This window comes from Micrasema longulum, unplaced genomic scaffold, assembly GCF_059751315.1.
Source record: "Micrasema longulum isolate JH-2025_06_02 unplaced genomic scaffold, ASM5975131v1 h1tg002195l, whole genome shotgun sequence".
In the NCBI taxonomy this organism is placed as follows: domain Eukaryota; kingdom Metazoa; phylum Arthropoda; class Insecta; order Trichoptera; family Brachycentridae; genus Micrasema; species Micrasema longulum.
Window position 1 is genome coordinate 128283 of NW_028279359.1, and position 27940 is coordinate 156222.

A 27940-nucleotide genomic window follows, 5' to 3' on the forward strand; every position below is an offset into this window, starting at 1 on the left:
TGAGTTGTAAAATAACTCACAGTTAAAAAATGGGAATCAATTAGGGTTCGAACCTCAGACCTATGATTCGTGAATCCGCAACACTAGCCATGGGACCACAATCTAATTCAAAATCCATTATTTTTTTAAATTTTACTATTTATTCATTAACTAATTGTAAGAGTATCAGTTAAGAGTTTAGGAGAGCTTGTAATTTCACAGCAAATACGGAAAGAAAGGAAAAAATGCTATACGCTTCTGTCCTGGTGAAAAAATTCTAGCTTCTGCGTCATTGCAATACAACATTTTATGTTTTCATTTAATATTACCAATATTTTATCACGCATCATCACGTACATGATATTCAAGTTTATAAGATATGTGTAATAATCATCACATTTATATTGCAGAGTCAGTGAGCCCCAAAAGGATACCCAATAATTTATTTTTTTTATGAAAAAAAAAATTTGCTTTCTAATTATTTACCCAAATATTTCAATTTTGGCGGCGTTGTAAATAACTCACTATTCGAAAATGGAAATCTAGTTGGGGTAAAGTGGAATTCGAACCTTGGACCTTTAATCCGTGAGTCACTAGCCATGGGACCACAACCTGATTATTATCGTACCATTGTGTTTGCCCTGGTTCTTCCTATCATCAATAGATAGATTTAAGAAAATAAAGAAAAATAGGAAATCGATGTATAAAAATATTACTATTCTAAAAATAAATATTCAATATCAATATCGTAAATTTTCATAATCATAGACAAAAAATAATACACATTCCGTTCCATCTGTGATTTAAATTTATCTTTACTTTAACATTAAACCTCTATGTAAAAATACATTTGACTTGACATTTTGTGACATTTACATTTTCCGTCAATTTCCATTCTGTTTTCGGCGTATTTCCGCCAGTTCTCGTCAGGGGGAAAATATTATTTCAGAATTATTACACAAATAAAATAATAGTAATGAGTTCATTTTATTAAGAAAATAATACATAGCGATCATCAGAATTAAAATGTTTGTTACGTCGGAAACATTTCCAGAATACACGTTCCGTATCTAATTGATATTTATACATCGAGGCATTAAAATAATTAATCCAGCTAGAAATTTATTTAAAGATGTCTGCCCTTCAAAGAACAATGGTCAAATCAAAATTACCTCCCCGACCGCCTAAATCTCTCTCCTCTTTAAAGTATGTATTCCTTAAAGTAATGTGTATTTATACATGTATTTTCAGTCTTTAAAACATGGAAGACCTTTCATATTATGCACTTTTTAATTAATATTTGCCTATTCTTCGCAACGTTTTTCTTTTCTGTTACGTATAATAATTTGGTGTCTGTTCAGGCAGATAGACAGTTCTGTGTGTGAAATAGGACAAGAGCCCTTGCTGAATGTTTTTGAATTTATGGCTACTCTATTACTTTAAGGGTAAAAATCCTGGAAAAGGGAATTGAGTAAAGATAAGTGTACCTCATACTGTAGTGGTGACGTGGATACTGGAGGTTCCGTTCCTGGCGAGGTCGAGTAGTATTTTTAGGATTTTTACCTTTCTATTTAGAATCACTCATCGCACACAACAGAATCCGCCTGGACGCGGATACAAGTCCTTTTGAATAAATATTTGCCCATTCAAAGCAATTTTTTAAAATATTTTCTATTGCATGTTATAATATAATTTAGTATGAATTAAAATTAACCCTCCCTCCCCGATGATGTGTAGCTAGTACACATTGCGTCTAACTACATATCCAGTCACGTAGTCCAATACTAGCTACTTAGTAGCTTTCGGGAAGTTGGCACGGGTGCACGTTTCGCCCGGGTCATTAGTGATACCTAATGGTTTTTTCATGTTTTCAGCAGTTAGATTTGAAATATTATCATCTTTGAATTTAATGATGGTTAATTAAAGCCATTCTCTATAAATATTCCATTTTCCCTTTTTAACTCTCTTATTTTTTTAATGTGTAGAGACAACACAGCACCGTAACACGCGGGTGTGTTTTTAAGACAGTAAGGGAAAGTTTAATGGCAACTTTAGTGAACTATGGATTCTATTATAAATATATTGGATTATTAGTGCAACGCCTTCCCGGTTAAGTTTCGTGAAACAATGACCTCTGACTTTGCAGGCACTCCCAATCTGGATCGAGAAAAAAGGACTACTCTCCCATATCTTGGAATCAATACTTCTTCGAGATTCGTGATATTCCGGTCGGAGAAGAGACGTTCAGAGTGTATCTTACCTCTCCTCCCGACACCCCCGAACGACCTCGCGTTGTAGTCCTTCACGGAGGAGGTTACTCCGCACTCAGCTGGTCGCAATTTGCTGTGAGTCATACTTTAATATGCTGAAAATTTTCTTTACCTATTTAAGCACAGGCTATTTATATTTAAATAGCCTGTGCTTAAATAGGTAAAAAATAAAGTTTAAATAAAAAAACTCTTCATAAAAATATTTTGAGTTTGTCCAAATTTACAAGGACTGGATTCAACTCCCTGGGGAGCTGTTCATATTAATATATTACAACAGAGATGAAGAACATTTAAGAGAAGATAATATAGAAGTCTAGGCATCTACAGGGCTAATGACCTGTCATTGGCTGGTTTAGATGAATCTCACCCGCATAAATAAAGGTTTTAGCTCTTTAACTTTACAAACTTCAACAGATGAAAGAATTTAAGGAATATAGATGTTCAAATATGGTTAGAATGGTGAATGTTACACAATGTTTAAAGTAGCCACTTAAACCAATGACAGGTCCTAAGCCTCATAAGATGCCTAGACTTCTTCCTAGACTAGAAATATACAAAACCTATAACAGACCTACTCTCGAATACGGGCTTCAGATATGGAATCCCTATTTTGTTAAGGATATCAACTTGTTGGAAAGAGTCCAAAGATGAGCTACAAAGTTGTCGCCGAGCCTAAAATGGCTTCCATATGCGGAGAGACTGGAAACTCTCGGCCCCAAAACAAAGAAAACCAAATGCGTTTTTTTATTGAAATGGGTTCTTCCATGTGAGCTTTATCGATTGGTGCAATAAAACTGTAACAAAATTATATATATGCGAAGTTGAAGCGGTTCAAATATCGTGAATTTTTCAAAAAAAAATATCTACACTACATAGAGTTTTCACAAAGCAAAATATCTACATATTTTTTTGGGGTGTTAAGTTTTTTAAAATCTAAAAAAAATCACAAACAAAACATGATTTTGGCCAAGAAAAAAGAAGTATAATTATAATAATAAAAGAATATTATTTGAAATATATTTTGTTTTCACTTTATTTGTGCTTTTATGTATGTAAAATATATATATAGAAGGTAAATACCTAAATATGTATATTTACATAGGTACTTAGATATGCCAGTAGACATAATTTTACAAAAAATCAGTTTAAAATGATTTCACGCAAAAGTAAACTTATTTAATTCCCAACATAAATCAATTTTCCATACATTCCTATCACAAAAATATGTAGATATTTCTTTTTTGTGGAAATTCGTGAATTTAGAACATTTTTATAAATAATTTTACTGATTCTACATTGTTGGTTTTTAGTACATGTGTAAGAATTTTATATATCTATGAAATGTAATTTTTATTTAATTTAAAATCGTAATACTTTTATTTTTAACATAAAAAGCCTTCTGAAAATTTTTCATTTTGTAGATATTTCGCTTTGTTAAAACGGTCCTCAATTACTTCTGTTGTAACACTTCTGTTAAAACTTTTCAGGTTGAAGTTACTAATATGATCCACTGTCAAGTGATAGCTATAGATTTTCGCGGACACGGCGACACCAAAACTATTAACAATGATGATCTCAGCGCTGATACTCTCTCTGTGTAAGTTGCTTCAATTGCCTAATAAAATGTTTAGTATATATTTGTTCAATTTTGAACGACATGAAAAAGTATGTATTACTAATTGAATATTAATTATTCCTCATTGGGGTATATCTTGTTCAGGAATACATTTTACAAGTTTTTTTTTTTTTTTTACCAGAAACCCAGTTTTACCTTATATTATAAATAAACTATACAAAAAATTCTTAAACAAACTTGGCATAGAACATTGCGCTCTTGCCCAAAGACAAATTATTGTTACACATTACACTAACTGGGTGCCCATGACTGGGTCACGATCATAGAACAATGACAATTCGATAGGTACAAAAGTACATATATCCTTTTATACTTTAGTTGCATATATTTTGTTTTTTTTCAATAGTGGGCTGGGGTAGAGCTGCAATCACCATACTTAACCCATTAATAAAGGTGCAAAAGGCAATTATTAGAGTTATATTCAAAAACCCTTTCCGTTGTGAATTGGAACCTTTATTTTGTAAAGCCAAAATATTAAATGTAAGACAATTGTATGTAAATACACTTTTGGTATGCATATTTAATAACAAAAGAACACTCCACCGGTGAAAACTTATTTTGCCCAAAGGAATTCATTTTTTATAGGCCCTTGCGCATACAATATGCTCCAACAAGATATATTATGCTTAGCTAAAAACAAATTTTAAATTTATACAAAAGAGTGGCTTTTAAAAATGAGAAGGAGCCAGTTGGAGCAGCAATTAAGAGTTTGCGTGGGATTCATAATTTTGTTGTCGGTGTGTCGTATTTTCAAAAACGTTATTTTGTCACTGGATTCTACCATTTTTCTATAAGTTTTTACCTTCTTGGACTTTTTTCTATATATTTTTTTCAGTTTCATACACTTTGACAGTTTGATTTTTTTAAATTCAATCATTTTCGTATGATTTTCATATTTTTAAATATTATTTCATCTTATATAAGATTTACATATTTAAATAATTACCAAGACTAAATAATATGCTGTATTATATAAAATTAATTAAATGCAGCCTACCTCAGAACAGGTGAGGATAGACGGTATCTAATATGTTTGCTTATAATTTAATGTGACATAATTGTGCTACGTCTAATTTTACTTAATTATACCCTTATTCGGTGTTTTGCTAACAGAACATATTGTATTATTCACTATAATAAACGCCGATTTTCGGCACTGAACTGAGAGCCTTTATAAAACCTTTTCAAGATCAAATATAAATTAAAGACCCTGTCTCATTTTTCGCACATCCGTCGTTGTTCTACAATCACGTCGATATGTGATTTCCCATTAGAAATCTTTTTGTTTCTGATATATCCTGTACATTTTTGGAAAGAGTATTACAAATCTAAGGTCTGAGTTATATGTGCGATCTTCGGTCATATTGCAGCGATATATCAAATGTGCTGCATAACCTGTATCCTGAGAACCCTCCCCCCGTAGTCCTGATTGGCCACTCTATGGGAGGAGCTATAGCGGTCCGGGTGGCGCAGAATGATGCATACCTGAACATCTTAGGACTCGCAGTCATCGATGTTGTAGAAGGCAAGTCCAACCAATTAAATTTCTAGGTGTGTAGATTTTTTTTCTCAGAACAAATCCAACCTACAGTATTGATTTAAGGTGATTTATATGCAAATAAAAATCAATATTTCAAAAACCCATGTACTGTGTTACGTATCATTCCTCGATACCCAAAATCCCCCTGAATCTGTCAAACCAAATCATTGAAAAAACCAAATGCCGCCTATATAACGCCTGCATAACAGCTATTCTCTACGGATGCGGATGGCACCTCACTAGGGCGCAAAGCAGCAAAATTCTGAGTTTTTAAAATAGGTGTCTTAGAAGAATTTTGGGTGTGCGGTGGTTTGACTTTGTGAGGAATGAAGTAATAAGAGAACAGACGCAGCAAACTCCGGTGTCGACAGTCATTAAGCGAAGGCGATACGATTGGCTTGGCCATGTGCTGCGGATGCCTCCTGGGAGCCTTTACCATGCTACTTTACGAGGCATCAGGTTCTCGACGTCCTGGACGTTTACTGCTGACTGTTTGTCGGCAGTTCGTATCAGAACTACGGACGCGAACCTGACTTGGGAGGAGCACAGGAGCTGGCAGCTGACCGAGATGCTTGGAGGATTTTTGTGGACACCATATGCTCCAACTAGGGAGCGGACATGGAATAATGAATAATGAAAGGATTGCCTTATTATACCTCTACACAAACAGCGCACTAAATTCGGTGCATTTGCGGTCGCAGGCCCTATGGCATGGAATGCTCTCCCAGCAGAAGTGCAAAACTGCGAGAGTGAAGTGATGTTTTGGAAAAATCTTAAAACCCACTTGTTCTTTAAATCATTTGATCAAATCCGTATCATGTAATATTAAAGTAAATTCAAAAAGTCAAAAATCGATTTAATTTATTTATATTATCACTTTGTGAAGCTCCCTTGAGGTATTACATTATGTAATTGGTTATCCATAATAATAATAATAATAATAATTTCCATTTGGCAATAAGCTTGCCAATGTACCATTTATATTATGTACAAAAAGTTGTTACATCAAGAAAGGAGTGCTGCATTGGTTTGGACATGTAGAGCGAATGGACAGCGAAAGAACGGCTAAAAGGATCTACGATGCGAATGTTGATGGATGCAGAAAACGAGGAAGGCCGAGAAAGACACAGCACGATCAAGTCCATCAAATACTTGAAGATGGACATGTCAAGAATAGAAATAATTAGCGTGCGTGCATGAGAAGATGTATGAATGTAGAGGAAAATGGCGAAATGGGGTGATGGTTTGTTGTTGTTGTTTACAAAAAGTGTTTTTTTAAATACCCAAATAAGATCACCTAAAAAAGGCGATACAATTCAATTGAAAATTTTGCAACAAAGATGTTAAAATGCCCAAACTTTCTTATTCCCTGTTGAAATTTGTAATTGAAAACAAAGTATCCTCAATTAATTTTGATTTGAATTCTTGTCTAATGAATTGTAAATATTTTTTTAGGAACTGCCATGGACTCTCTGTCCAGTATGCAGAGCTTTTTAAGGGGACGACCCACCCACTTTAGAAGTATAGAACATGCGATAGAATGGTGGTAAGAATATATTTTGTACTCTCCCACAAACCTCTCATATTTTCCCACTTTTGTAAAAAAAAGAAAAGACACCAATCTCTAAAGAAAGGCATTCATTTTGATCTCCATTTCACAAAATAAAATGTAGTTAAATATCTTTTTTTTTACAAAATTACAAGGTTTTTTGTCTCCTGAATATTTTAACAAATGGTTCATCCGCAGTATTGAACTTACATAGACAATATAGCAGGGGCCAACCGTGTATAGAAGCGATTATGCGCAGCTTACCATTATATTTGACTGACTATAATAGTGTTTTATTGTAACTTTATTTACAGAAAAACAAATAAATAATTACTATTTATTTTTAATTATTTCCACCTTTAGTATTTTTATCCTAATATAAATATTTATTGGTAAAGCGTGCCCAGCGCCTGCGGTGAGCCAAGAAACTAGCCGATTATTCAAGCTTATTTTTTCAAACAAATAAGTATACTATATTTTGAATGTCTTAACCCCAGTGCGGGTTTTTTCTCCTAGAGTAAAACTTGCAGTTTACACAAATTATTTGAAGATTCTTGATTTGGAAAACAGTATTTCAAACAATATTTTTCTTTGAGATGGTACTTTTGACATAAGACCATAATTACTTTCATGCGTCATATTGCGGGACATATGGCGCTCGACGCAGCTGTTTTTAGCACTATTAATTTCTAGAACAATTCAGCCAGTTGACATTTCAATTGAATACCTAATATCGACTGAATTCATAGTGCTATTTTTTATTTCTTTTTTAATGAGTTATGTATTAAGAGTAATGCATAATATATCTATATAATATAATATATCACAAAGTTACATCGTTTGAGTTGATTTCATGAATGAGAGTTTTTGTATCCCACCGAACCTCAGAAAAATATAAATTTATAGTATATATTACTTACATTATATTATGTACCTTCTATGTAGGTACAAATATGTGATATTTTTTTATAGCTTACCTGTAAATAAAATCATTATTCGCCACTGCAATAAAGTCATTTTGCTCTGACGACTTTGGGCTTTTTTATTTCTGTATCTCTGGCAGATGAAAAATATAATTCTGTGAGTAAAATAAAAACAGAATCATAGATGAATGTCTTTTACTCTATGGCTACTTTCAGGTAAAAATCCTAAAACTAGAAGTGGAGAAGAATCCATCTTGTATTATTATGCTTGGTTATTTTCAGTAACTAAAATAAATAATTGAGTCTTGTTATTTTTTTAACAGTGTTCGCAGCGGTCAAACAAGAAACATTGAATCAGCTCGAGTTTCCATGCCGGGACAAATTGTCAAGTAAGCATATTATATTATCTTTGCAAATAATTTACGTTCAAATGTTTGTACCGTGGACTGGATTCAGAGCTGGACCTATCATAGGTTTAGCTGGAACAAAGAACCAGGCACTTGCTTACAAAGGAGGGGAGATAATATGCTAGCATTAATTTACAAACTTGTATATTCGCATCCCTTTTCAGTAAGTGACAGGATGCTCAATCACGCAAGATCCAGTGCTGACCGGATTCCACACCCCAGGAAGTTTCAAAGATTGTAATATGTATATTATAACTGTTAATGAAAAGCAGACTGTATAATGTAAAAACGAATATCATTAAATTTTGTGCAATGTTAGAGTATTGAAAAAAAGGAATAGACCTACCTTTGATGCGATGGGGACGTTCTTTAATATAGACGCACTGGATGATGAAAGTTCACTATAAATTATTTAATGATTTATGCATAGAATTAAAAATAGTCCAGAAGGAGCGCAGAATCATATTTTAATACATCGGACTGTGTCCGAAAATCCCCCCACTTTTGCCGCGCGCATGCGTGAAGTCGCCGCGTAATGTTGCCAGATTGCTAAAAATATAACCATAACACAAATATAAGATAATTATTTTTTTTTTTTAAAGTAATTTGTTAATTTCTCTAAAATTTTATTGTACATGTGGAAACACTGATTGACACAACAGAGCATCTCATCTGCAGAGTAAAGGGTCATTTAATAAGACTAATTTAATTAATGAACTTTAAACTTAAAATATTATCTTACATAAAACAGATATTTTTATGTCATGTTAAATATTTGATGTTTTAAAAATAATGTTGGTCAAATGTCCACTACGGCGTTGTTTAATCCGATAGGTCCAATTTTCGTTAGTTCTCTCATTAGATTAGCATAAAATAAGCTAAAATTCCACTAAATCAATTAAAACCAATGTTCTTATTAATAAAAAGTAGCGTAAAAAAATGGATTACCCTGGCAACACTAACAAAATATCCATTTTGTTTTCTTTGACAATCTGACAGGTGGAAAAATAATAAAAAAATTGATTTATGCATTTGCTACTTACACATGAAATGTGATCTCATCCTGTTTCTTGTTAAACCCAGCAGCATTTCTACACTTTGAAAAAACACAACAAGGCATAGTTAAATTCAAATCGGGAGTTGCGTACTGAGCAACGTCTACAAAGAAACTAATGGGTCAAAACGTAAAACTACTAGTTTAGTCACCTTCTGTTTGATGCGCGTATGCGGTTTCTGGACTATTCGTAATTCTATGGATTTATGATAACTTTCACAACGACGCACAACGATTCTGAGAATTCTTATGCAATGTGATGTAATGTCAAAATTTAGTTAATAATGTTCCAAATCTAAATTTTCTATTTTTGTAAATCTTCTATCTTGATGTTAGGTAGGTACCATAAGGATGGGTTAAGGGGTGGATGGGAAACCAAGGCAATCGGCCAGGAATAATATCCATAAATGCTGTTTTATGCTAGAGACGGAGAACATTTTTGAGTAGAGAATATGGAAGTCTAAGCATTTAAAAGTATCATGACCTGTCTGTTTCTTAATTGTGACTAAGTAAGTTCCTCTTTCTAGTGTTAAAAGTGGATTACTAGCGTCTTCCGAGCTGGAGAACTATGATTCAGATGACCCAAACTCTCTCGGGCCTCCTGCCAAACGCCTAGCCGGAGTAGTGCTGACTGACTCCATCAGCGAGGAGGAAGATATGACGGACGATACCTTCAAACATCCTACACCACTCGACGTCAAAGACCAAGGCAAGAAGTATGTGTCCTCCCCTCCACCTTTAAATGAAATTAGCAAATATACAATTTTATCTTTTGTCCTGTTCCCAGACCGATTTTGAATTATTGTTTTATTGAATTTATGTTGAGATTGCGCCTCTTAAATTCTCTTTTTATATTACTTTTAAGCCTTTTAATTGGCACCCGTGCCTTACATTTTGGTTATCCATCTTGAAATGCCATAGATTTCCCTTACTAAAGAAGCAAAGCAGTCGTGTATATATTCCTAAATCCAATACATCGGATGAGGCGTACTCGTTTGCGTAGAGGCAATACATCGAATAAGCCAATTCAACTGCCACAATTAACTTCGCACAGACACATACGATAGTAAAAATAGATTTTCTAATATAAATCAACAACACAAAATTAAATGTACGTAAATTTTTTTTAATTTTTTTTTTTAACAAAATTGCAAGGTTTTATGTCTCCCCTGAACATTTTGACAAATGGTTCGTACGCGCTATTGAACTTAGCTAGATATTGTACTTTGGATACAAAAAAATTAATAAATATAACTAATTTGCCATTTTCTGCACAAGGACAGCAGTATGCATGCATTTTTTTTGTGGATTCTCCAAATTTTTTTTAGTCTAGATATGCAGGTCTTGAAAGAGACAGAAATTATTTTAGTAAATAATTATAAACTTACTTTGTTATGAAGAGTTTTTGTTGATGTTTTCAGCTACGCTTGGCGTATTGACTTATCGCGCACCGAGCGCCACTGGTCGGGCTGGTTTAGCGGACTGTCCTCGGCCTTCCTGGCCTGCGAGCCTCCTAAGATGCTGCTCCTCGCCAGCATCAGCGGCCTTGATAGAGAGCTCACAGTGGGCCAGATGCAAGGTAAACACCGGCGATTGGAGTCGCAAAGAAGTGCAACGCTGTTGACGAAAATAGTTGAATTGAAATGTGTTTTTAATTTCCAGGGAAGTTCCAGATGCAAGTGTTGACACGTTGTGGCCACGCGGTACACGAGGATTGTCCCGAAGAGGTCGCCCAGGTGGTGTCTTCCTTCATGCTGCGACACCACTTCACAGAGCCCTCGTCTCTGGATTCAAGCTTCCGAGTAATGCCCGCGTGTTGAACGGCTCTCTCTCCATCTATATTAGTACAAATTCTTAACTAAACAAATGTAAAACTATTTTTAAATCTTACTTACTATTGACTGGTAAGCATGAAGGACTTGGAAATCACTGACGTATAACCAATAGACACGTTATTCCTTTTCAAATCACATCTTAGATTTAGAAAGTATAGCGTTCAACACTTTTATTTATTATGGTTCACAAACAATACATACAACATTGGTATAATAATCACAAACAATTTATGCAAACTTTTGTCAGAAACGGAGATACTTATATATTTCTTTAGTTGTATTTCTGTGTAACTCGTTACCGTAGGTACGGCACTGGCTGTCGGTTTACTATTTGTGTAATTATCTACTTATTCAATTCATTGAATTATCATTGAAAAAATCAAAGGAGTTCTGCGTTGGTTTGTACACGTAGAGCGAATGGACAGGGAAAGAACGGCTAAAAAGATTTACAATGCGAATATTGTTGGATGCAGAAAACGAGGAAGATCAAGAAAAACATGGCATGAACAAACCCAACTAATTCTTTTAGAAAATTTTCTTTCAGTAAATTCAAATTTATTTTAAAGACAATTTAATATAACTCTTTTAACTTCCTATTGTAATTGGGTCTTTGGGAATACTTTGAGAAGATTGTAAACTCTACCTCAAGAGCAGACATCAATTAAATTATTCATGTAGCTTTTTAATTAATAAAAATATATAGAAATATCTGCTAACTGTCATCTTAAATGTCGTTGATACTGCAATGCCCTGTAACTATTAATTGACTTTTTTGGTTAATATATTATATACTTACAATTTTAATTAACCAAAAATACTACCATTATTTAGAGTTTAAAAAAGCAATAATTGAAAACCTACGGCTCTTAGTCCCTATAACAAATGTATTGCAGTAAAACATTTTCTTAAAAAACAGGTTACACTTGCAGTATCACCGATGACAACTCTTTCATTTTAGCAACTTGCCAATAACAAATGTTGCCAGTTTTTGTAATGAACCTAACTAACATTTTTACTTCGCTGTTATTTTTTTTTCTTTTCTTTTCTGCCTTTTCAAATTTGGTTAAATATTTTTTTCCTCCAAACACTTGAACAAAAATAGTCATAATTTAAATCTCTCAATTCGTCACTAAATAGCAACTGTTTTAATGAATTTACATGGTGGTTGTATTATAAAGAAACATTCTTTGTAACTATTATTTAATATATTATATAAATAAAAGACGAGTGATACTTTAATCCACAAATTTGGAATATCCAGTGACCGGTTTCATCGCTTTCGCGACATTTTCGAGACTGCGAAAGCGATGAAACCGGTCACTGGATATTCCAAATTTGTGGATTTAAGTATCACTCGTCTTTTATTTATATAATAAATTACAATGAACTTCCATCAAGAATTTTCACTTACAAACTTATATATTATTTAATAAGTATTTTCATGCTTGTACTGTATTATGTAAATTATGTTTTGTTATTAAAATAATAAAAAGATCTAATAAAACAACCGAGGTACTTTACTAAACACAAATATATTCAAATAAATACATATAAAAATGTTATTTTCATGTACTCGTAAATATTTTTCAATAATCAAAGAATTTTTTATTTTTTTTAAGAACAGTAAGTTATTGTAAATTGGGCGGGATTAGGACAAGAATGCTTGAAGAGATGATAAGGAGGGGAAGGGAGATGTACAAAAGTAATTAATATAATCAGGGGAAACAAGCAAGCCGATGAACTGGCAAGAGAGGCTTTGACAAGCGGTTCACCTCCTCCCTTCTTCCATTTGCAGATTTCAGACTTGTCCCTTCTATTTATGAGCCAGGAAAAACTAAGGGTTCTTACTTTAAAGGCTAGCAAAATCATATCCCTTTTAAACCCTGGTTTAATTCTGCAAAATTGTCAAAAAGATTGGTATCCAATATTTGTAGGTTAAGAATTGGACACTGCTGCACTAACAGTCACCTATTTAAAAATTAAAGTAGCTAAAGTAAAGTAGCAAGTCCACGGTGCGAGTGTGGCCTAGAAATGTAAACGCCTGGCCACATACTTTTTGGCTGCCCAATAACTGACAGATACAATATTTATTTCAAAATTCCCAGCATAATTATACCTATAAATGTCATTTCTCTCCTATCTTCACTTACCCCCGCTTACGAAGTGATTCTTCATATAAGAGAATGGTGTGAACTTTTAGGAGGCTGCTATTCCTACTTGGATCTTCTAAAAATCCCAGACTCATGGAATTATGAATTCTTAATTTTATGCCAAGACTATATAAAATTATTTACATGGATGACAGAAATCATACTTCTTAGAATGAATTGCCAAAAAAAAATAATATGGTTACATGAAATGATATGTCGGCCTCTTGGTGTAATGGTCAGCGCATTTGACTACCATGCAAGAGGTCTTGGGTTCGATTCCCGACATGGTTCATATGAAATATTTATTTAAAAAGGGTGTTTTCACACCAGAATATTTCGTAGTCCCTGGACTGGTTACCTGAAGTGTAAGACTGATCATCGTACTGTCATGTAACAAAAAAAATGATCAAGATACGCTGCAATTGGTGTAACAATGCAGTGCCCTAGAAAGCCTTAGTGGAAAGGGAATGATAATAAAAATGATACATGCTTTTTTTTCTATTATAACATACTTTTATGTATATTTAGAAAATCTTAAAGCTGTAACTTACCAAAAATGAGACTAGGTCTTGTGCTTGAAGAATGGTTGACACTGTTTTTGTTTTTAAGTGCATTTGAAGTTATATAATTTCAAATAAAAAAAATCTGTTTGTTAAAAATATACACATACATATATATACACACATACATATAAGTAATCATTTTTTAAAAAAAGAATACCTTGATCACTCTGGCCATTTGTTTTTTTCATATTTTCCAATAGGAAATCTACAAATGACTAGTATGTGATGGGTGAAATAGTAGTAAATGAGCTAATAAGGTTCAAGTAAAAATGAGTTGAAACTGGATGAAGAGGTGTGGTGTTCTATCCCCTCTGCCTACCCCTAAGGAAATCTGCGTGATTTTGTATTTTAAAAACAACACAATACAGGTATTGAAAATCATTATTTCCCTTTCCTCACACAGTGGTGCATAGGGAACTGCATTGGACTAATATGTGACCGTTTATTTTTTCCTACGTCTACCGGTTTCGTCAAGACACTAATCACACTAACACGCTAATTCCACTGTACACCTTCACCATAGTACACAAAATATACAACCAACATGCTGTTATGACACATGCTATTCATTTATTTTATTTGTTAAATGCTTAACTAGATGTTTTTACTTATTTTCTGAAATCGGGACATTTTAGGGTCCCGAAGCGGTGCTTGGGGTCACCGGGACAGGCTACCTAAAAAAGGTATGGTCACGTTATGCATGACAGATTAAAAAAATATTGAAAATGCAAGACAGATGAAAAAAACTGGGCAATTTACACGAATACGTCATAATTTTTTATATACCTAAGGTTAAAATTTGTATGCAAACAGAAAATTTAGTCATTTGATTCATTTTTATTCATCCCATATGATCAAACACCACAAAAATTTGGTCTGCTTTTGGATGTTTTGAATAAGAAGGGTAGTAATCATGCAACGGACATTTTTGGCCGCACAAAACAACACTGATCTTTTTGATGCGTAGTTTAAGGCGCCATCTTTAACTGACAAGGGGGGGAGGAGCTATAAACATGAATTGATCGTGAAAATTTTATGAATATCTATATGCTAAAATAAGCTGTATGTCGAAGTGTTTAAGATAAAAATTTCAATAACATAATAATCCATTCGAATATAACATAACTTCACTCTAATCGAAGTTCGAACTGTCGTCTTGTTGACGTTTTCATTTCGAGAAACGCTCACGATATTTACAAATGACGTGTAAAACTATAATTTTTAAATTTTATCTACCCGTGTTCGTCATCATTAATAATTTCAGTAAATCATCGTAGTAAGTAAACGTGTCAAGTGAAGTACGTGGTAAGGGCTAAATTGTATTAAATTAGCCGTCGGTGTTCCGGTTTTCTCATACTTCTGACATTCATAAGGGTTTCGTGTATTTTGTAGGTAATATGTGTGGAAACGATAAAAAGATGGGCTCCCTTAGGGCTCTTATCCTGGTGGGAGGATACGGAACTCGTCTGCGGCCCTTGACACTCAGTAGGCCGAAACCTTTAGTAGAGTTTGCGAACAAACCTATCCTCATGCACCAAATTGAAGCTCTCGTAGAAGCCGGGGTAACTCAGGTTTGTTACAAATAGAATACTTAAAATAAGATAAAAAGTAATATTCCACAATATTTATTGTATCTGGACAAAACCTGATTAAATCTAAACCCAAGATAACATTTGCCAAGCAGTAGATTTGTTGATAATTAGGAAATTGAGTATTTTTTAAATACTTGTTAATAGCTATCAAACTAAGCCACTTTTTTTCATGTCTGTCATATAATGTCAATGAGAAAACCGTTAATTTCATTTACCAGTTTTTTTTTTTTAAAGACTAGTCATTCAAATTTATTTTTCTCAGAATAGGCAATAATGCATTTCAAAGGTTTTATCCTCAGAGTAATAATTCGCTACCCGCTAAAGAGACACCCTTTCGCACTATTACATAGAACAAAAACGTCAAAAAATTTTGATTGGGTTTTTGGTTCAGCAACAAACGTGTAATGGACGGTTTCAGTTTGCGCTTGCAGTTCTCAACCTGAGTACCTACGGCCTGTTGTATCGCTGTAGCTAACTTCGTGATAAGGATAACCTCCACGGGAAACGCAAATGTTAAAAATTATTATTTTCTCACTTGAATTTCTTATTTATTAAATTTTTTTTGTCACATTTTTCACATCACATCTTTTGCATAATTCATGAAAACTTAATTGGTCTTTTGATGTTAAAAAATTGTTGCTTTTAATACTTATTATGTATGACTGTATGTTTTCTGAATAAAATAAAATAAAAAATAAAAATAAAATAATCATAGAATGGTTTTTGTGCGTATGGGCGACTCTACATATAGGCGTGTGGCGTATTATTACTCTAAGGTTTTATCAGTACACCGATGATTTACAGAGCGTTCTTTTTTCTCTAATTTAAAGTGGAGTTTGAAGCAAATAATCCGTACAAATTTAAATTATTATTTGTTAAATTACATTTAAACAATTTTATTTTCGTTTTCGATTAAAGGGGGGTTTGAAATTATAGATTATAAATTCTTTTACTTTACGATTCTTGTACTACTTAAAAATACCGGTGAATATAAGAATTTTTATGGCTTGTAACTATCAGTTTGATAAAAACGGTCTCATGTTTTTTCTTTAAATCATTTAATGTTATACAAAATGATTATTTAAACCAAACAATGACAGATTATATGCCCTGTTAATGCTTATATTTTTATATTTCCTTCTCAATCTTTTAAGAGATATAAATATTTACTATAAATGTTATATTTGAAGCTCGAACTTTGTGGTTATTCATTATAATAACATAAACATGGCGGCCTTCGTGGTGTAGTTGTCAAGACGCTTGACTCACGCACGGAAGGTTCCGGGTTCGATTCCCGGTGAGAACACAAAAAAATTAAAATGTGAGATTTCTCAAGCCTGGGTGCTCTGTGATGTAATTCACCACTGAAATTAGGCCTCCTGGCCTGTTGTACAAAAAAAAATGTAATGTAATGTAATAAAAATAAAACATTACAATATTTGAGTTTGTCCAAATGTTCATAGACAAAAGACTGAATTTCACCCCCTCGGGAGCCATTAAGCTTAACAAATTACAACAGGGATGGAGAATACCTTAAATAAGGGAATATGGAAGTCAAGGCATTTACAGGGCTTATGACCTGTCATTGGCTGGTTTAAGTGGCCACTTTACACACTGTGTAACATTCACCACTTTGCCTTTGTTTGAACATCCATATTTCTTCAATTCTTCCATCTGTTGATTTTAGTGAAGTTAAAGAGCTGAAACCTTTATTGTTGTGAAGAGATTCATCTGACTGAATTATTTCACATACTAGGCAACGCCTGAAAACAATTTTTCAATTTTTAAACTTCTTCTTGGACCAGTTGGTTTCATTACAATATTTGAGTTTGTCCAAATGTTCATAGACAAAAGACTGGACCAGTCAGAAAAATTGTTTTCAGGCGTTGCCTAGTATGTGAAATAATTCAGTCAGATGTTTTTAACCAAACTTTTTTTTGTTTTTTTTTTTTAAACAACTTTGTTTTTAACCACTTATAAGTTTTTATAACCACAATGTGGTTAAAAACAAAGTTGTGTTATTTATTTTAAATATTTATTTTTCACTCCTGCAACATTTTGATGAACTCCCTAGAGCAGTGAGGGTAACCTATGAAACGCGTATCAGATGTGACACGCCAAGACTATCTTCACCCAAGAACAACTGATGCGCCCTCTTCATTTCTCTTTCATTTACTAGTGTTTCAAAAACTATTAATATTCTTAGTTGTAACACGGCTCCCGAATCGAGGTTTTTTTCAGAATTTTGACACACCGAGCTTTAAAGGTTACCCATCACTGCCCTAGAGGGTTAAATCCGGGGCTTGTCTATAAGGATTACATTATCTTAACTAACCGACTTGTTTTGTACGCGCTGTCAGGTAATTTTAGCCGTTTCCTACCGCGCTGAGGATATGGAGCGAGAACTGAGTGAGGAGGTGTCGAAGCTGGGGGTGACGCTGCTGTTCAGCCACGAGTCGGAGCCGCTGGGCACCGCCGGTCCACTGGCCCTGGCTCGGGAGCTGCTCCTTGTCAGCCCGGAGCCGTTCTTCGTTCTCAACTCGGACGTGATCTGTGACTTCCCCTTCAAGGACTTGGCAAAGTTTCACAGGAATCATGGCAAAGTGAGTTATTTATCATTAAGGCCCAACAGACAAACTAGCGGACCGCCGACACCAGGTATTCTATGTACATACAGGGTCCCACATCTTGGCTTATATATATTTTTTAATGTATAATTTTAACCCACGTGCGTCCAGATCTTGTCTTGAGGTAATAATTTTAATTTGTCCTAACTTTAATTTTCTTTAGTTGTATTTTATTTTAAATGTACCCGTATATATTATAAGAAAATGTGTTTGCCAATGTTCAATGAACTGAATGAGTTCATAAATAAATAAATAATTATTGAAGTATTTCTCTAAACTGACAAATAAATGAATATATTGGTTCTATTTATTTAGCCATGCGTGAATACTCCGATATTAATTTATAAGGAAAGAGGCGACTCTAGCATTTTGAAATATTTCAAAAGTTGTGCCGAATGAGGACGTTTAATGTTTTTTTTATATTTGTTAATAGGCTAAGCCAAAAAAATGATGTATTTTTGAAATTACTTTGCATGTGACGTCTCAAGTTCTTTTACCCTTATAAACCCGAAAATATATTTCTCTTATCATCGGTTGATTCGAAAGAACTGGTGACATCATGCAAAATAGTTCATTTTTATTAAAAATATACTTATATATTTTTTAAAACATTCTAACGTAAGAATACGTTTTTTATATCCAATTTCCCATATGGCTGAACTTCCTCATTACAGTGAAAATTTAATTATTTGAAGTGGTTGTACTGCATTTGGAGTATTACACTTATTTTATCTGGGGTTATAAAAATATTTTTTTATTTAAACCATGGGCAGAAAAAGCATTTTTGCAAATTTTACAGTTCCTGGATTTATTTCTCATGGTATTTTGAAAATTTCAATTTTGGATTTCACTACCTTTCATTACCAATTTGAGATACCTCAGATATTTACCTATCCATCCATAAAGAATTAACAGTTAAATCATCAGTAATATTTCTTCCGTTGGAATGATGTTTGGAATATCTGACCCGTAATGTGGGATAGCAGAAATATTTATTTTAAAAGTGATTCACTGCAATATTGAACTATCCCCGGACTATCCTGAAGCGTAAGACTGATTACTTTACCTAAATTAATTAATTAATTAATTATGGATAACTTATATAGCGCCATTTTCGTAATAAAATACCTCAAGGGCGCTTTACATGGTGATTCTATTGTTAAGTTAATTTAATTGAAGCTTTTAAATTTGTAATTTAATTAAAATAATTTATTTTGTTGTCACGTGCTACGGAAGCCTCGCACCTCTGCTGGGAGAGCATTCCATGCCATAGGGCCTGCGACCGCAAATGCGCGCTCACCAAATTTAGTGCGCTGTTTGCGTAGAGGTATAATAACTTTTCCTCTCGCCGTAGACGTAGCTGATCTAAGCGTGAGACGCCTGTCAGCTAGTTCATCTGGAATGCATAGTTCCCTTAGATATTCCGGAGCCGAGTTGTGCAGTGACTTATACATAAGCCAACAGAGTTTGTATTCGACCCTCTGTGGAAAACGTAGCCAGTGTAGTTCCCGAAGTAGTGGAGTGATATGACTGAACTTAGAGATTCGAAGAAATTTAGAGAAATGTAACGGATGATCGAAATAGTCTGCATTATTAGTGTACCAATGCAGTGCTCTTTGCACCACTGGGTGTGGAAAGGGAAATGGTGATTAAGTTTATCCTACATACCTCTATATGTTTTACATAACACCTGTTCACCGACATTGTTTTGGAAACTATTAAAAATATTAATGCCCATTTTTAATTTTTTTAAACCTTTAATTGACCCTGGAAAATTCACTTTGACACATCAGTCATTTTACCGTTCATATGTGTGCCGCTGTGTACCACTGTGGCAGCATTTGAGTGCAAAAGAGAAAAAAAATTAAGACAGTTTCTTTGAATGATTCTTAAATATTTGTCCTATTTTTCATCAGTCTGATAACTTTTTCTTACGTTGTTTGTGCATACCAAAATTGATTACATTATTTGGTTTTAAAGACAAACCTGTTTTGTATATTTACTTTTTATCACAGGTATTTGACCTGCATAACTGAAAAGATGTGGACACATTTGCAATATTTACTTAAGCGGATATTATTTTTAAATTCATGCTTGCAAACAACATGCAGCTGTTACGCCAACATTTATTTTAGTTAATTATTGTACCAATGTTTAAACTAATTGTAATGGAGAGGGACAAAGATAACAATATATTTTTCATTTTACATGTTTGTCTACGTATCGTCGGTGATACCGCAATACCGCGTAACTATCAATCGAATGTTTTGGCAGCGAAATCTAAAAAGCGTTTTCTCAATATATTACTCACGATTTTAATCAACCAAAAATACCCCTAGAGTATCAGAAAAATTATCTTTATTAAACTGCTCTACCCATACAAACGTACGTGATACGTCCGCGATATTATCGCCCGAACGCAACAAGCTGTATCCCGTGCGTCCAGGTACAAAAAGTATACCCGCCATACAAATACGTTATACGGCGAGTTTAGTATTTCGAGGTCAGTCGAAGTTAAAGGATGTGTTTGTGTTTTGTTTGTATGAGGAAGGAATCGGTAAAAAGTCATAATTCACAAGCCTCTTCATATTTAGCAGTTCACCCTGAAAATGCAATGGAAGAATGGCCCAAGGAAAGGTGTTGGTGTTCATTTTGAACATCATTGTTATTGAGAAATCTTGTGAAAAAAAACCTGATATTAATTACCTACTTTTTTAATAATAACCCAAAGGAAGGGTGGTTAAAGTAAAAATAGTCTAAACTAACGACTATAAGTGTCCCTATAGCGAATGTATTTCTTTAAAACATTTTTGTAAAAAAAAAAAAACAGGTTACGCGGTACAGCAATTTCACCTACGATACTTATCTTTCCTCCCAGATCTTTCACACAACTAATCTTGTGTGTAATTTTTCATTGTAATAATATTTTATCCAGTGTCCGGGTGGAAAAAAAAATACAATTCTGTGTGTGAAATAGAATCAGAACCTTGGAGAAGTGTTTTACTCTCCAGTAAAAATACTAAAATAGACAATCATGTGAAGATTAGTCCCTGATTCGATTTCTGGAATTAAAGACTCAGACATGAAATGCCATTGAAGCAAAGGTCGCATTTTTGACTGGGTCTTTGCCAGCCGTGACTGTGTGTTTCCCTACTTTTTTGTGGGACAAGGAGCCACATTTTGTTAGTTTTGAATGTGCCATTATATTGAACTCATTCAGGAGAAAACAATGGCATTGATATTTTGTAAGCAATTAGCCCATTTTTGCCGTGCACCCTTTTAATGTCATTTTAATCATGTCGAAAGAATGTACAACTTAAACTGTTAGTTTTTTTGGTGTATTGAGTTGATTTTGTACATTATTTCAGGAAGGCACGATAGTAGTTACTAAGGTCGAAGAGCCATCAAAATACGGAGTCGTACTTTACAAGGAAGATGGGGAGATACAGAGCTTTATAGAGAAACCACAGGAATTTGTTTCAAATAAAATTAATGCAGGTAATTTCTCTTTTACAATTCTTCAACAATACCCAGTTTACACACTTTGCAACATTCATCGTTCTGCCTGTTTTGACCATCCATATTTCTTCCATCTGTTGATTTTTGTGAAATCAAAGAGCTGAAACCTTTATCAGTGCGTGTGAGATTCGTCTGACTTTCTGCAAACGTTTTGACTGACTTAAAATATTGCTGATAAAACCTGTTGGTCAAATTTCTTGAATTTTTTACTTTTTTACTCAATTTTTTACTCAACTGGCGGGAATCGAACCCGCGACACCAGTTCCGTAGTTGGCCGTCTTGCTAACTGCGCAGAATGGTCGATGCTCCACAGTGAGTAGAGTGGCCACTAAAACCAGTCAGTGACGGGTCATAAGTCCTGTTAATGATTCCTTTCTCCATATCTGTTGTCAATGTATGTAAACCTTGCTTTATTTAAAGATGAACAGATTGTTTCTAAACTAAATAAATATCTTTTTCTAAATCTTCATTGACCGAATAGTCTAAATCGCAGATTAATTTCTTGTAATGATTTAGGTGTTTTATTTTAATTCAAGCTTTTTTTTTAATGTTGGCTTTGATCAATTTTATCTACAAACTAACAATATTTTAATAATAAATAATTATAGCGTACATTTTACCCGAGCCTGACTCTTTAAGTACTATATTGATTCAGGTGAATATACATCTAATCAATCTATTCAACAACACATTTTTTACTGCGTAAATATTATTGTATGTTATTTTTATATTACTGTGATAAGGAAAAACTGTCTTAGTCATAAAATTATAAATTCTAACTGTCTGTAATGGTTTGCACTGATACGATATCATGCATTCTCTTCGAATACAGTCCTGCTAAATGATGAATAAAACATTAAGGTATTTTTTTTCTTTAAAACAAATAAAATATTTTAAGAGATACAAAACTGCAATACATAAAAAAATTATATTGTTATAAACATTGCAATTCAATTTTTTTTACATGTTAAAAAATAACACTGTCCGAATTTTATAGTACATGCATTTTCGTCGAATACAGCCCAGCTGAATGATGAATAAAACATTGACGCACTTTTTATCTACAGAACAAATAATTTATTTTTTTTTAATTCTGTTTATTCAGAAAAACAACAGCAATACAAAAAAATATACACAACATTATAAAAAAACATAAAATAAAGCCAAATCAGTTTTCCACATAAATACAATTATAAAAATCCAGTTAAGTTAGATATAAATACATGTAGAAGAGCATGTGTGCGAGTTTTTGTGTGTGAGGATGCGTGGGTATGTGAGTTAAGTGTGGTTTTGGTAGGTATATATGTGTGTGAGTGTATATGAGTGTGAGGGTGGGTTTACGGACAGGGTGAGTGTGTGTTTGATATGAGTGAATAGAAACATCTTAAATTTATAATGTAAATATATATCTTTTATGAAGAAACAGAATTTTTTTCAAATAATGTTTTTTTAATTTTCATTTTAAAAGTGGGTTTACTGTAGTTAAATATATCTATGCTATTGAAAAATACTTGATAATTTATTTTACAGCTTTAGAGCTACAAAAATGTGATACATAAAAAAGAATGTTGTTTGCATAGAATTAAGAATAGTCCAGAAACCGCATACGCACATCTAACAGAAGGCGACTCAACTACAAATGAGTAGGTTTACGTTTTGACCCATTAGTTTTTTTGCAGACATCGTTCAGTTTACAACTCCTGATTTGAATTCAACTATGCCGTGTTGTGTCCTTTTAAAGTGTAGAAATACTTCTAGGATCTTAAAGAAACAGGATGCAGTCACATTTCATGTGTAATTAGCAAATGAATGTGTATATAACAAAGGCATTACTTAAAAATTAAATTATTTTTCGATCTGTCAGATTGTCGAAGAAACAAATTCGAAATTTCGTTAGTGTTGCCAGGGTAGTAAATTTTTTTACCCTACTTTGCTCATATAATAAGAGAAATAATGAAAATTGAACCTCGGATTAAACAACGCCTCGGTGGACATTTGACAGACATTATCTTTAAAACATCAAATATTATTTAACATCATATAAAAATATCCGTTGTATGTAAAATATAATTTGTTTTATATTTAAGTTCAAAGTTCATTAATTCAATGATTCTTATTAAATGACCCTTTACTTGTCTACTCTGTTGTGTCAATCAATGTTTCCGATTGCACAATAAAATTTTATAAAAATTAACAATCTATTTTTTTTAAACGTACATTTGCGTTATGATTATATTCTTCGCGATCTGGCAATATTTGGCGGTGACTTCAAGTATGAGCGCGGCGAAAGTGCGGCATTTTTGGACACAGTCCGATGTATTGAAATATGATTCTACGCTCCTTCTGGACTATTCTGAATTCTATGGTTGTTTGTAAACATTGAAATACAATCATTCATACATGTTATAAAATAACATTCTCCCAATTTTTTAGTACATTCATTCAAAGCTTAAGGGTTAAAAACATTCTTATTTGGGTCAGTATAATTCAATCAAATCACAGCTTTACACCTAATCTCTGGTAATAATAATATCCAATCATTCATCCCATCCTTAACATAACCTCCTCGTTAATAGATATGTGATTTTTTTAAGGGCTGTATATACTCAATCCCTCCGTCCTGTCCCGCATTGAGCTGAGACCGACCTCCATCGAGAAGGAGGTATTCCCCGCCATGTCCCAGGATGGCCAGCTTTACGCCATGGAGCTTCGCGGCTTCTGGATGGACGTGGGACAGCCTAAAGATTTTCTCACCGGTTAGTACATAACCATTTATCGATCGAACGGGTGGTTAACTTGTAGAACATTTATATAAAATAACACGTGTTCTTTCATAACTCACTCTGCATAATAATTTTCATCACTCTGTGATGGTTATTTGGCCTTACAAGATTGATGTTCTTCACGAGTCTTGAAGATGCCAACTTAGGCCAAAGCGTTCATTGGTCAATAAAGAAATAAACCAAGAAGTTTGATCGATACTTTGCATCAATATTAATTCATTCAAATAATCGTTTTAGTGCTAAGATTTTTTTGCAAGTAGATAATTGAATTGCTGAAAATATTTTCACTATTGGAAAGAAAAAAATGGTATCAAATTAAAATGCTATAACTAAAACCAGTTTTAATTATATTTTGTGCAATTTATAAATAAACTAAGAATATACAATGTTGCGTGATAGCGCTACCCGGCACTCTAATTTATTTATTATATATACGGCCTAAGCCAATTACAACAGTTACATGAAGATACATAAATACAAGAAACTGAACAAAAAGAACATAAAACTATGTAGCAAAAGACAAACAAGTGCAAAACAATAATGGTATACAATATATTCATAAAAACGAAAGACATAAGACTTCGAGCTAAACCATGCCAATCCAACTTCATCCCTCACTGTTTAGTCGCGAAGAGATCTACGAAAAGCCGGAAGATCTATCCCTAAGAATTCCTAGTCGTGTGATGAATTGACTAATGTACACATTCTGGACATTGGGGCATAAAAACAAAAGTTGCTCTTAGAAGATATAATAAATAGCAGATATTGACTTCTGGTGACATGGTTCTTTTGTTATTATCTTTGCTCTAATGTGTGTTTATTTTATAGGAAGGTCAACAGATATCGTCCCTTGGTTAACAACATCGCGTAGGTCATTTTTGTTTGTTTTACAGGACGATGAAAAAACTCCTTATTTGATTGAATTGAAAAGAAATATCAGACTTCAGTTTTCAATTGGTGACATTTTATAGACAAAAAATTCATTTTAATACATTTAAAGGCATACTTTAGTTGAGCTTTCAATAAAATAGGCAGTTTTTTCGTCACCCTGTAAAAATAACAAATTGACTTACCCTGTGTTGTTAGCTAAACGATGATAGGAATTATTGTATAAATCTAATATTACAAAATTAAAAATATCCTCTTCCAGTTACAGGCTTTCTTGTAGTAAACCATAAATAAATGTAACATGGCAAATAATTAGTTCACAGCCGATAATTCAATCATCAACGTCATATTAAATACATCGCAGGTATGTGCCTCTACTTGACCAGCGTGAGACAGAAGAACCCGGACAGTCTGAGTGCCAGGAGTTGCATCGTGGGTAATGTGCTGGTCCATCCTTCTGCCAAGATAGGAGCGGGATGTCGGATAGGGCCCAACGTGACCATCGGACCTGATGTGGTCATCGAAGACGGTAAATATATATAGCCATTAAAAGTTCTTGAAATCTGAGTAAAACCTGATGAGAATAACCGGCGTTTTTTGACTATATTCCATAATAATTTATTTTTTTCATTTGATTTCACCATGATAAACGACTTTATTTTATAACATCACAAACTCACACCAGTTCTGAGGCGACTGTGTAACTTTTTGAGTAAATTTTAGAGAGAAAATCAATGTATTTCACTAACACTGATAAAAATTTTTAAGAAACAATTTAGGCACATCTCATTTAACGAACATTAAGGCTGTAGTCTAACTCGATTATTTTAATTTTGGACTCATTGACCGCTTGAATTTCCGCAGGTGCGTGCATTAAGCGCAGCACGATAATGAGCGGCGCGCTGATCCGATCGCACGCGTGGCTATCCGGGTGCATCGTGGGCTGGCGCTGTGTAGTGGGGCGGTGGGTCCGCATGGAGGGCTGCTCCGTGCTGGGTGAGGACGTGGTGGTGCAGGACGAGCTGTACGTCAACGGGGGACAGGTCCTTCCTCACAAGTCCATCGCTCTCTCCGTCCCCGAACCGCAGATCATCATGTGATCAGGAAATCATCAGCTCCGTGCGGATCCGCCGCTTTTGCAAATTTATTCGGAAACCTGCACTTATGGCAAATTCTTAAATATTTAACTGCAAAGATATCGTCAGGTCCGTACTAAACCACAATTTATTGTAAATATACACCCATTGTGGTATGTTCTTAATTTTACATCTCCAGAGAGGTTGTCAGGATTATGCAGAACTGCTATTTTTGGAAATTTAATTAGTAGATAATATGCACTTTGTTGACGTTTCAATTATGCCCACGTATAAGAGATTTCGTTTTTTTATAGAGTAAATATAATAATATTAATAAAAACTTTTTTCTTTTAAATAAATTTTATTGTTTTTTCTATAAGACAATGCTTATTTCACAAAATTCAATGATTGTCGTTGGTACCTCGTTAAATAAAACTGTTTTTTGTTTGTTTTTTTTCATTTGTGTGGTATATGATCTTCTACGTGGGCACAATTCAATTCTTGAATCAGTATATCAAATAATATTACCAGGTTCATGCAAAAGATTCAAAACTGCTATTTTTCCAAAAATTATTTTTATATCAAAATATACCTGTGCAAACTTTTTCAGAACTGATCCAAACCATGCACCTGTTTTTGCAAATTGGTTATCCTTAATCAATATTTCATTAAAACCTACAGGAAAAATCTTTCTTGAAAGGTTGACTACGGATTTGCAACATTACATGGACCCAACATAAATATTTTTACCATTCTCTTATTTGCACCTCACGGTGCTTTGCTACATGTCCTTTGCAGACTACGAAATATTGCCGTATATAAACGCCTTATTGAAAAAAAAAAATAATGTCGACATTTCATTAGGAATTAAACCCGGGACGTAACACCAACCATACACCACGACACAACACGTTATGCGAGATATTAACTATACATTCTCTGATGAAAAAATATGGTGAATGACTTTATAGCAGTAACTGCTGAGCTACGTCCATTTGAAGTGATAAGTCCAATTGATCCGTTGAGATAGTCAAGTGTCAAGTTTGAACTAGTTGTGACTTGTCAGTCGGCTTCCGGAACGGAAAGAGTGAGGTTGTGTTTATCGTGTGTTGCTCATCATGGCATCAAGAATTTTAACCGATAATTTGCAAATGAGATAAGTGCAAAATTTGGCACGAAACCTAGCTTCTAATCCGCGTGTTTTTGGCCGAAAAAAAGGTTCCTGTCTGTCCACATCTGCCTTACTCTCCGGATTTAACACTATGCAACTTCTTGCTCTTCCCAAAATTAAAAACTGCTAATAGAACGCTATGACACTATTCCCGACATTGAAAAGGCCATGACGGAACTGCTGAAGGCCCTTTTGAAATGAATCTTCCAGAAATGCTTCCGATAATATAATCAACTTTACCAAGAATAATTCAAATTTAAAATAAGCCTATTGTTTTGTTCGTAGTAAAATTATTCTCCATCTATCCATACCCGTCCCACTTTCCATTGATTCCCAGCGCAGCTCCACGCAACAATAATCACGCATTTCGGTGGCTGT

General features: G+C 33.8%; 2 protein-coding genes across 2 annotated transcripts; both read left to right on the forward strand.

Annotated features, from left to right (window-relative positions):
- Positions 1-815: 815 nt before the first annotated feature.
- Positions 816-12292, forward strand: LOC148272760 (protein phosphatase methylesterase 1). Its single transcript, XM_088239597.1, has 9 exons — positions 816-1185; positions 2126-2324; positions 3737-3846; positions 5256-5410; positions 6881-6971; positions 8221-8286; positions 9886-10074; positions 10780-10937; positions 11021-12292. The coding sequence occupies exons 1-9, from the start codon at positions 1112-1114 to the stop codon at positions 11176-11178; spliced, it is 1200 nt and encodes a 399-aa protein (XP_088095723.1). The 5' UTR covers positions 816-1111; the 3' UTR covers positions 11179-12292.
- Positions 12293-15059: 2767 nt separating this feature from the next.
- Positions 15060-26741, forward strand: Gmppb (GDP-mannose pyrophosphorylase B). The gene is made up of 7 exons (XM_088239599.1): positions 15060-15211; positions 15299-15477; positions 17859-18101; positions 21494-21623; positions 24239-24400; positions 25680-25844; positions 26180-26741. Exons 2-7 carry the CDS (start codon positions 15304-15306, stop codon positions 26413-26415), a joined length of 1110 nt encoding a protein of 369 aa, XP_088095725.1. The 5' UTR covers positions 15060-15211; positions 15299-15303; the 3' UTR covers positions 26416-26741.
- The last annotated feature ends 1199 nt before the right edge of the window (positions 26742-27940 follow it).

Bases quoted from the DNA above. Each gene is read 5' to 3' on its own strand.
- LOC148272760 (XM_088239597.1), top strand. From the start codon at position 1,112: ATGTCTGCCCTTCAAAGAACAATGGTCAAATCAAAATTACCTCCCCGA. The intron at 1,186-2,125 runs GTATGTATTCCT...CTGACTTTGCAG, and splicing joins AAATCTCTCTCCTCTTTAAA to GCACTCCCAATCTGGATCGA. The intron at 2,325-3,736 runs GTGAGTCATACT...AAAACTTTTCAG, and splicing joins TCAGCTGGTCGCAATTTGCT to GTTGAAGTTACTAATATGAT.
- Gmppb (XM_088239599.1), top strand. From the start codon at position 15,304: ATGTGTGGAAACGATAAAAAGATGGGCTCCCTTAGGGCTCTTATCCTG. The intron at 18,102-21,493 runs GTGAGTTATTTA...ACATTATTTCAG, and splicing joins TTCACAGGAATCATGGCAAA to GAAGGCACGATAGTAGTTAC. The intron at 25,845-26,179 runs GTAAATATATAT...GAATTTCCGCAG, and splicing joins TGATGTGGTCATCGAAGACG to GTGCGTGCATTAAGCGCAGC.